At 44.1% G+C, this 11,162-nt stretch overlaps 1 protein-coding gene across 3 annotated transcripts; it reads left to right on the top strand.

The window, feature by feature from the left end:
• Positions 1 to 3,387: 3,387 nt before the first annotated feature.
• LOC131911822 (acylcarnitine hydrolase-like) lies at positions 3,388 to 10,477 on the top strand. Of its 3 annotated transcripts, XM_059264209.1 has the most exons (12): positions 3,388 to 3,503; positions 4,121 to 4,331; positions 5,454 to 5,595; positions 6,241 to 6,374; positions 6,455 to 6,713; positions 7,838 to 7,936; positions 8,167 to 8,307; positions 8,418 to 8,498; positions 8,736 to 8,880; positions 9,211 to 9,348; positions 9,728 to 9,800; positions 10,238 to 10,477. In XM_059264209.1, the coding sequence occupies exons 1-12, from the start codon at positions 3,428 to 3,430 to the stop codon at positions 10,422 to 10,424; spliced, it is 1,686 nt and encodes a 561-aa protein (XP_059120192.1). In that variant the 5' UTR covers positions 3,388 to 3,427; the 3' UTR covers positions 10,425 to 10,477. The 3 variants fall into 3 exon arrangements, with proteins under 3 accessions (XP_059120192.1, XP_059120194.1, XP_059120195.1); XM_059264211.1 differs by lacking the exon at positions 7,838 to 7,936; XM_059264212.1 differs by lacking the exons at positions 6,241 to 6,374; positions 6,455 to 6,713.
• The last annotated feature ends 685 nt before the right edge of the window (positions 10,478 to 11,162 follow it).

Genomic DNA, 11,162 nt, shown 5'->3' with positions numbered 1-11,162 from the left:
TTGCTCTGATTGGTCAATAAATAAAACACTGATGGGCCAGTGGCCAGGCAGGAAGCATAGGTGAGAATAACAGAGAGGAGAACAGAGAAAAAAGGAAGGCGGAGGGAGACACTGCCAGCTGCCACCATGACAAGCAGCATGTGAAAATGCTGGTAAGCCACAAGCCACAGTGGCAAGGTATAGATTTATAGAAATGGATTAATTTAAGATATAAGAACAGTTAGCAAGAAGCCTGCCATGGCCATACAGTTTGTAAGCAATATAAGTCTCTGTGTTTACTTTGTTAGGTCTGAGCAGCTGTGGGACTGATGGGTGACAGATTTGTCCTGACTGTGGGCCAGGCAGGAAAACTTTAGCTACTCTTCCTGCCTACAAATGAAAGGTTCCAGACCACCCCCTCCACCACACATACAGAATATGAGAATCTTCTTCATTCTACATGTTCACTATGGTCTCCACCATCATCAATGAAGGGCCTCTGAGTGATGGTTCACTGGGTGAGAGAGCACATAGGGATGTTGCCCCACATCATGCTACACAGCAGCCGAGGATTAAGAGGACCCACCAGGCTTTCCAGTAACATAAAGAAGCTACTTCCACTTCTTTGAGCTTGGAAGAATCAGGTGGAGTGTTCTTTTCAGTTCCCAAAGCCCAGATGTTCACCAGAAAGGGAGTTGAGGACAAAGAGAACATCTGCATAGATAGGGCGTGAACGCACAGAGTATGGAGGGGAGACACTAAATTTATTGCATTTATGGATGGGATGATTTTTATATTCCATATTGCAAACACCAGGGAGCAGAAGAAAGACAAGACTATTTTTTAGCCTTGGATCAGTAGATGTTCAGAGAAGATCCCTTCCTTTGAATCTAGGAGGACAGTTGCCAGATACTTTTACTGGGGACTTGAGCTCCTGCTGCACACATGCATCTGTGAGATATCCATTTCTGCTGACATACAGGACACTTCAACAAATGGTCTTTAGAATTTCAGTAGCTGTGTCATTTAAAAAAAATCTATGATGTCAAATGATTTCTATGCAACCAAATTTGCCTACTTACCAGCATAGATAGGCAAATTTTGCATAAAATTATGAGCTATGCAATCATTTTCACATAAGTATGAGTCTCCTACTTTCACTGGAAGAAGTTCCCTTGAGCTCCTCTCTGTCAGTCATTGCCTGGTCTCTGCTCCAGGGCAACCACTTTCTGTTGGTTCATTTTGGAAACTGCATATAATTTAGAAACATCAGAGTCCTAGCTATCCTATCTCAGAAAGCAATTCCTATGTGACTGGTCCTGTTACTGAGTAAGAGGTCTTGAAGATTCAAGTGTGCTGTATTTGGTTAACAGTGTCATTCCATATATGCACACAACATATTTTACCCAATTCCTAGTTGATGCACATCTGAGTGACCTTATTTTGAACACTTTTATTGAAGCTCTTATGAACTTTGCAAGTATGAGTTTTTTTGTTTTCAGTTCCTTGAACTAAAGACCTGGGAGTAGAACTACTCAATCACAGGACAAATGTGTTTAACTTTTAAAAGAGCTGTCTAACTGACATCTATAATGACCATATAATTTTTATCTCCTTCAGTGCCAGTAGCTTCATGTCTTTGTCAACACTTGGCTTTATGGGTCTTAAATCTAGTTATATTAAACAGGAATATAGTAGTATCTCATTGAAAAAAATTTAATGGACTTGAGTCTTTACATTCTTCTTTCCTTATCTAGCTACCTAGCTAGCAAGCTCATCTCATCTCTTTTTCTATCTATCATGCTCTCCCTACTCACTCCCTGCCTCCCTCAACAGAATAGAACCTAAGTATCTTCTTCATTCACATTTTTACTGTGGTGATGGCCATCATCAATATGGGGCATCTGTGTGTTGATGCAGTGAGTAGCAGAGCACAGGGATTTCCCTAGCTGAGCTATGAAAATGTCTGGGATTAAGAAGCACAGGGATGCCCAGAGTCCATTGAGAATCTAGTTCCTTCATCACAATATCAGAGGAACTAGCAACTTCTCAGCTCTCATGGTCCAGCTCTTCCTTTGGTTGGAACCTTGGAGTAGAGAGAACACCTGCCAAGAAAGGCTAGGACCACAGAAAGGGCAATAGTGCATTGGTGGGGTGACACTGAATCAAAGCATTGGAAGAGACAGGAAAAGCTGAGCTATGCTGTGCCAGGTAAACAACCAGAGAAACACCAAAGAAAAAGTCCCACAGTGTCATGTTGTTATGCTATAGACTATTATTTAGATAATAATGAAGATAATTTGGAGTCAAGGTCAATTCTCAGGTGGCAGTAAAGGGGACTGACACTGATCCCCACACCATTCCTCTAGGAAATCAGTCTGCACTGAATATGGACTTCTGATCCCATATCCTTTGATACATAATGCCAGCATTTTATTGTGATTCTGAAACTTCTGTTTATAGACTTCTATCTCAGATTTATCATAGGTTCTAAGACTTCAGATTGACTCCAGTGTTGGAGCCACCAAGTCCCCATTAAATGCTTGTCATATGGTTATGTATGGTATTTATCAAGGGGTAATAAGGGAACTTTCCTCCAATCCAGATGATGTAAGTTCTACTTTGGGCTCCATATGGTGGAATTAGAATATGGACTTCCACAAATTGTCCCTTCACCTCTATATGTGAGCTGTGGTCTGGGAGTATCGACACACATATATGTACATGAGCACAATAAATAAATAAATAAATAAATAAATAAATAAATAAATAAATAAACACAAGCAATTAAAAATATTTCTTAAATGGATAAATGACTGTGAAGTTGATCTTGGCAGGAACTGACCACTAGAGGAGACATATCATGAGGGTGGAGTGAATAGGAGCTATGGACTTTAAAAGAACCAGAATTGTAGTATGTTTTGGTCTAACAACTGTGACTTAATAGGGAGATGTCCAAGTAGACCCTAAATTAATTGTAAGGACTACGGAGTCTGGAAGCAGGCTCAGTGTCTTCAAAGCACAGAGGAGTCTTGAGGATAAAGGTCACACTCAGAGCTCCTGCATTTTCCTGTGTCTGCAGTGACATCTTGAGTGAATACTTACTCACAGAAGCCCTCTGACTTCTCCTGTTACAGCTCTTTGCCCAGGAGTGAGGATAGGGTTCCTAGTACCCGAAAATAGCTTCAGAATCCATGGTGTGCCTTTTCAGGAGGCTAAAGAGAGAACAGAAATAGCAGTGGTGACTTGCCCTGCCTTCTGGCCATTGCTTCTGTCATTCTGACTAATCAGTTCTCCTACAATGAGGACTTTGCCCCACCATACCAAGTTCCCTCCTACATCCTTTGGATTTAAACTCTTGCCTGGACAAGGCTCACAGATTCTGCTTCCTGTTTGTGTAATGTGGACGACCTATGTAGAAGCACAGACTCCAGTCTGAGAGCTGATCATGCCACTGAATCAACTTCATAGCAGGCTGAATGCTGTGGTCTTTGGGCTCCTGCTTCTCCTCCTCCATGTGCAGGGTAAGGCTCACTAAGCTGGCAATGGGGAATGACTAGAGTCAGAGCTGCCAAGTTCTGCAAAGTCAGAGGCTGGGCTTGTGGGAGAAAAAGTGGGGGAAGGGTGGGTGATGGAAATGATAGATAAATGTGTGGGAAACATGTGCCTCCCAATCTTCTATCCAAAGCCCACTGATTTTGTGGGTCCACACAGATCATCAGAGATGTCTAAGATCACTCCAGACTGAGGAGACAGTTCAGTGTAAGAAGCTCTGGAGAGTGCTAGACAATTCTAAGGAAAGCGATCAGAAGACTTTTTTTTCTCCTTAGTGTCTGGCTGTGACTATAGCTACTACTGACCTTTGGATAAAAATAACAATAATCATAAATTCATGTGGCCAAATGACTTAGAGTGTGTACGTTCTTTGGCCAGAGAAATGCTCTGACAACCTTCAAAAGGAGAGGAGGAAAGTTTCCTGGCCATGAGTGGTAGGGAAACTCTCACACTCACACCCCAGAACTGAAATAGGAGGTCCTGGGTGTCCTTTCTGTGTTGCCTGGTAACAATCAGGTGGGAATTCTCACAGTCTTTGGCAGCTGATTGCACAAAACTAACCCTGATGACATCTCTCCACCAACAGGTCAGGACTCATCAGAGGCCAGCCCCATCAGAAACACACACACAGGCCAGATTCGAGGCAGCCTTGTCCATGTGAAGGACACCAAAGTTGGTGTCCACACTTTCCTGGGAATTCCCTTTGCCAAGCCACCTGTAGGACCACTGCGCTTTGCACCTCCTGAAGCCCCTGTGCCATGGAGTGGTGTGAGAGATGGAACCTCACATCCAGCCATGTAAGTTCTGGACCCAGAGGATGTCTGGCCTTGGAGTGAGCAGTTGCTCTGAGCTCTGAGTCTGAGGTCTTTCCTCCATCTCAGCTCTAAAGCAGTTTTTTCCCATTGTGGGGAGTCCCCCATGCAATTTTTTTGATGCATGTAGTAAAACTGAATAGAACAACCTTGCCAATCTCCTTAGGCAGAGATTGGCATAGGGAGTTGGATGCAGGTACTATAGACAGGAACAAAGATAAAATTGTTCACATATTCAAATTGAGCCCAGTGTTTTCTGCCACAATGGGAGGCATTTCCAGGCATGTGTTATGTGACCTATTAAGCAGAAAGTGCCCCCTGAATCTAGTAGAATACACTTTAGATCCTGAGGAGTGCAGCATTATGGATACTTGCTAACCCCACACTCACAGTCACTATGACAACCTACAAGGCCAAGTGGCACTGACCAAGGAAAAAGGATATGTAACTAGGGTCTTTCTGGAGATGGTGTAGGAAAAAGAAGTTCCCTAAGAGTCTCTTTTCATGGGATGAAGGATTTCTCACCACCCTTTGGGGCAGTAGTGTCCACTGATTCCTCTAGTACCTGTGGATACAACATTCCAATATTGCAATCTTAGTTTGTTGTCTTTGATGTAATAAAGTACTGGCAAAAGGAACTTAGGAGAGAAAGCTACTATTACAGGCTCCAGATTACAATTCATCATGTGGGGGAATTCACAGTGAAGAAAAATTACAGGAGCTGGTCACATCTCATCTACAGCCTGGAACAGAGAGTAGAAAATGCTTTCAGGCCTGCTAAAGCTTAGTTCACTTTTCTGTTCTTATACATTTCATTGTATGTCACTATATACAGCCTGTCATTCCATAGAGGCACCTGGAAGTCTCTGAATCCCAGACCAATAAAGAATAACATCCAGGCCCTAGTCAACTGGAGGACTCTCTGAAATTCTGGCTCCATTCAGCTTTTATGTAACCTGTGGCCTTTACCTTGGTTGGAAGAGACTTTAGAGAGTGAATATGTGTTAACAGGGCATCACAAGGAGCAGCAACCGAAGGTGACAGAAAAAAAAAAAAAACAACAGACTCACATTTGGATTTGGAATATCTGTCTGCTGTTTCCATCAGGTGTCTGCAAAGCCTTGAAATGATGAATGTGGAGGGCATGAAGGATATGAAGGTGACCCTGCCTCCCATCTCTATGTCTGAGGACTGCCTGCATCTCAACATCTACACTCCAGCTCATGCTCATGAGGGCTCTAACCTGCCTGTGAGTGTCAAGTCATGGTCAGCTTGGGGACAGGCTATTTTTTCATGATGATAATAAAAAGGGGGAGCAAAAGCTCCATTGCAGTATGGACTCTGTTGAAAAGCCTTGCCCTATTTGGGTAAAAAACAAAAGGCCTTCTCAGCCACACTATGCAGCTGAAACCTGGGTAAGGGACACAAAGCACTGGAGCACTGAGTGATAAAAGGCTCTAGCTATTTGAGAAAACTAGGACTCATTCTACAACCTGAGCCCTGCTGAACTGTTTAGGTGCTCAAGGCTCCACATTGAGGTCACCCATTTCTTCCTTTAGAATATCTGTTGTGCCAATGAGAGTTGATGATTCTTTCCATTTTTAATCTGGAGAGATATCCATAGAGATACCCCTCTTTCTTTCACTATGAAGAGCCTGAGTAATGATAACATTACTATATACATAGACTCATTAATTCAGACTGAGGGGGGCTAGAAACAACCTGATGGGGCTACTGGAGGCCCCTAGCCATGACCAAAGCCCTGAAGTGCTGAGTATTTCTATGTATTTGTGCAATTGCACAGAAGCACAGAAGTTGATTGATAATCTAGTAAACAGTCCTGCAGAGCTTTGGCTAGCTAGGAGCTTCCTGGCATCTCTATTGACTTCTCCAGGTGATGGTGAGGATCCATGGTGGTGCTCTGGTTGGAGGAATGGCTTCTATGACTGATGGATCCATATTGGCAGCCTCAGAGGACGTGGTGGTGGTCCATATCCAATATCGCCTAGGTGTTCTGGGCTTTTTCAGGTGAGCCTAGGGCTGAGCTAAACAGAAGCACCTGAGAAGAACCTAGATAGCCCTTTGATCCATGCCCCTCTACTTCACAGCACTGGAGACCAGCACGCCAGAGGCAACTGGGGCTACCTGGACCAAGTGGCTGCCCTACGCTGGGTCCAGCAGAACATTGCCCACTTTGGAGGCAACCCTGACCAGGTCACTATTTTTGGCGAGTCAGCAGGTGGTGCAAGTGTGTCTTCACATGTTGTGTCTCCCATGTCCAAAGGACTCTTCCACAGAGCCATCATGGAGAGTGGAGTGGCCCTGATACCTGGCATTATCTCTGACACCCATGAGATGGTCTACACTGTAAGTGCCCTTATCCATCACAGGCCTAAGTAGTTGCAAGTTTTTCTATGTCCTTCCTGGTCCTGCCGCTGCTCAGTCCCAAGTGAACACACAAAGGCTTATATTACTTACAAACTGTATAGCCTATTGGTCAGCTAATATTAGCTTTAACTTAATGCAATGCATTCCTAGTAATCTGTATGTTGTCGCATGGCCATGGCATTACTGGTCTGCTGGCATCTTGTTGCTCCTTAGGCAATGGGTTGGCATCTCTTCTGACTCGACCCTTCTTCCTTTCATCTTCGGTTTTATGTACCATCTAACCTTATACTACCTCACCATTGGCCAAACACCTTTATTTATCAACCAATCAGAGCAACCCATATTCACAATATACAGAAAGTCATCTCCCAGCACCCTAGTTTGTCCCCTCAGCCTTCATGGTCTGATACACTGGTCTTCTGTTCAGTGGGGAAAACAATGATCATGGGAAATAATTTCTTTCCAGTAATATTTGAGAAACTCAGGGGTTAGCTTCTACTCACCTCTACTTCATACTGGGTGACAGCATACTGTTCCTAGCAGCTTCCATTACTGACAAAAATAAATAGGCATGTGCTTTGGGAGGTGACTCTGTGGGTTCTTAAACATGCTTGGAGTGCAAGTCTAAGGACCTAAGTTCAAATCCCCAGAGGCCACAGAAGGCTAGAGATTGTACATGTATCTGTAAATCCAGTGTTCCTGTGGACAAGTGGGAGGCAGAAACACGGGAATCCCTGGATGTTCACAGAGCAGTTCAGCTAGCATTGAAGCAGTAATACAATAAGACCACCTGTCTCAAATAAGGGGACATGTGTGAAGAAAGGGGACTTTGTTCTCTAACATTCACTTACAAACATTGGCACACTTTTCCTTCTGTCATGAACGAAACACAGAAAGATGGGTGGAGCAAATAGAACTAAAGCAAAAAAAATACAAATATGCAGGTTGAAAGGATACTGCTTGCTTTGAGGAAGGAATATGACAAAGTTAACAATTTATATTTATACAAAACCACACACAACACACACTATAGTGTGGTAGTTAGGCCAATAACATCAAGTTGGAGTCGAGAGAATTCTTCTCCCCACTTGTTCTCTTTACAGACGGTGGCCAACCTGTCTGGATGTGAGGCCATGGACTCAGAGGCCCTGTTACACTGTCTGAGAGGCAAAAGTGAAGCAGAGATTCTGGTCATTAATGAGGTAGGTAGCACTGTGTGCCTTGGAAGATCTAGTCAGACTTTGTGTTCTTTAGTTCTGTGTACAATATGAAAACCAAGATAGGCTAATCCAAGTGTAGATTCTCTTCCAGAGTGAGCTGAGTACCCTGAGGCTAGTTAAAAATGAGAAAATGCTTAAGAAAGGAGAAAATGGTGGTGGTAACTCATTGGATCAGGACATTAATTCAGCATTAATTTTTTTATACCCCTCAGGTCTTCAAGATCATCCCTGCTGTGGTGGATGGGGTGTTCTTTCCCAGGCATCCCCAAGAGTTGTTGGCATCTGTGGATTTTCACCCTGTCCCCAGCATCATAGGTGTCAACAATGATGAGTATGGTTGGATCCTCCACATGGTGAGATTCAATTCCAATCCCCTGGCAGACTGGAGACTCATATGTTAAGCACTGGGAACTCAATACATCTCTAATCCAAGTCCATCAGATCCCACATTTCTGCCTCCCAGATCTTGGGCTCTGCTCAGACAATAAAGAAAATAACCAGAGAGAGCCTGCAGGATGTTTTGAAGAATACAGCAGCACAAATGGTGAGATACCTCTGGTCCTATCCAAATAGAGAGTTCCCTTATATCTTCTTCTCAGACAGCAACCCTATTAATGAAGGTCAGTGTATATGTGTGATTCTATGTGGGGTGACCTCAGACCATGAATCTTTTTACCTATATCCTATGTGATCACAGGCCCCATTCTCCTCATACCAAAGGCTGTTGCCTACCTAACCAACAACATGCCTAACCTCATTCTTCCTGATCTCCTTGGTGTAGATGCTGCCTCCTGAGTGTGGTGACCTGCTAATGGAAGAGTACATGGGGGACATTGAGGATCCCCAAGCCCTCCAAATACAGTTTGCAGAGATGATGGGAGACTTCATGTTTGTGATCCCTGCACTCCAGGTAGCACATTTTCAGTGTAAGTACCTCTGTAATAAGGCTTAAGGGAGCAGCTCAGAGATGTAGGTCCCTGGTAAGCACTGTGGAGCAGTGTAAAACCCAGGTCTCATGTCTAGTTAAAGAGAGTGGCATCTAGGTACAGAAGAGAAAATGAGTTGCTGGTAATCTATTGACTTGATATAACCATTCAGCTGGGAAGGCCATGAGCACTGTTTTGTCATGTTTTTCCTCTCCTCTTTAACATTTATAATACCAGGTAACTTTAGATCAAGGTACCTTGTCACCAAATACATATCAGATAAAACTCCAGGTGAGGGGACACTAAGTCACTTGTCATCCTCACCTTCAGGTTCCCACAGCCCTGTCTACTTCTATGAGTTCCAACATCAGCCCAGCTTTCTCAAGAGTCTCAGGCCACCCCACGTGAAGGCTGACCATGGTGATGAGATTGCTTTTGTTTTTGGGTCCTTCGTCTTTGGCATGAAACGTGAGTCTTTCTGATTCTCCTTGATCTGACTGAGGTCTCAGTTGATACCTCAGGGACTCCTGAGCTCTTAGTCTATTTGAGGAAAACTAGGTTCTGGGAGATGATAGAATCAGATTTGTACCATACCATAGCCCAAAAAATTAGACCAACATTAGAAGTGGAACCTGTCCCAGTCTAGCCTGTGATGGAGACGACAGCACATTGGGGCACGAATTCAATTAGAGACATGCGTGGATGTTGGGTATTGTACAGTGAAGAAGGGAGGTAACAAAGCTGATAGTTACAGTCCTGACAGCAGCTGGGACTGTGAGTGTGAGACATGATTTGACAGTTGTGTGAGGTGTCATGGACTTCAACATTTATTTTTCTCTGACTCCAGTTGACCTCACTGAGGAGGAGGAGCTATTGAACAGGAGGATGATGAAGTACTGGGCCAACTTTGCAAGATATGGGTGAGAACACACCTCTCTTTCAATCTTCTCTATGCATTATTGGGAAATGTGAGTCCCTATAGGTCTCCCTTTGGGGTGGTTGTCTCTTTAGAATACACGGGTCTTCCATCATATAATAGTTTGTTCTCTACTAGATAGCACATTTATACATATACTTTGTAGGTATCAGTTACTAGTCATCTCACAGTGACCTGGCTCATGAGTCTTAGTGTATAGTCATTTAGATTTTGCCTCTTAGATGTAGACATAAAACAGGTCAAGTAGTCTTCCCCCACATAAATCAGAAACTAGTAGGCGACACATATCCCTATATCAGGACATTTATCCCATCAGCCCCATTACATCAGCCTAATTGTTCCACTGCCATGACCCAAATCAGGAGTCAGTCTTTGGATTAGAGTGACCTCACTCTTTCCTGCTGGGTGGCATATCCACAGGAACCCCAACAGTGAGGGTCTACCCTACTGGCCCATGTTGGACCATGATGAGCAGTACCTGCAGTTGAACATCAAGCCTGCTGTGGGCCAAGCCCTGAAGGCCAGAAGACTACAGTTCTGGACCAAGACTCTGCCCCAGAAGATCCAGGAGCTAAAGCGATCTCAGAACATGCACAAAGAGCTCTAGTGCCCTGTGTGAGGAATGGTGTGTGGGCTTGGCTGCTGATGGATATTGGGCTGGAATCTCTGGCTGGATCCCAGTTCTCTCTCTCCAGTCCCTGCCCTCTCAGACAACCACCAGAGGAGCCCAGTTCCAAATGCTCCACAATGGCAGCTGCTCCCCCCATCCTCAGAGCTGCTAGCTGCTCAGAACCCAGTCTACCATGATGGGCCCAGCTTGTGGAGGACATGTCATCTCCCTGTCCCATGCCTGCAGAGTATTTGGGCCCCCTCCTCAGAGCAACTATGAGATTTCTCTTGCTCCCTTCCCCTGCCTCACCTCAGGGGACTGGAAAGGTCACCCAGGAGTGCTTTGCCTAATAAACCTGGTCTTTTACTTTAAATTCAGTTTGATCTGGCTTTTGTGTTGGTAGAGAAACCTATTTTCCAGGTATAAATACCTTTCAGCTTGAGGTTCCCAAAACATGTTGAGGAATCTGGGTTGATTCTAACATTCACATAACCTCTGCACTTGTATGTTCTTTAACGTTTATGACAAATCCTCTCCATGTGACTCTTTATCCTGCTGGATCATTTTTCATAATACCCATTCAATTAATGCTTCCATAACAACGTGGATTGTGAGCCACCCCAAACCTCCTCATCTCCTTTCACACTCCACTGGTACTAAGCCCCTTCCATCCTTCTTCCCTTCATTTTTCATTCTCACTGTCATCTTCTCTAAGACCAAAATCCTCTTTAAATA

This window comes from Peromyscus eremicus, chromosome 5, assembly GCF_949786415.1.
Source record: "Peromyscus eremicus chromosome 5, PerEre_H2_v1, whole genome shotgun sequence".
NCBI lineage: Eukaryota > Metazoa > Chordata > Mammalia > Rodentia > Cricetidae > Peromyscus > Peromyscus eremicus.
This window is presented reverse-complemented; position numbering and strand designations above follow the sequence as displayed.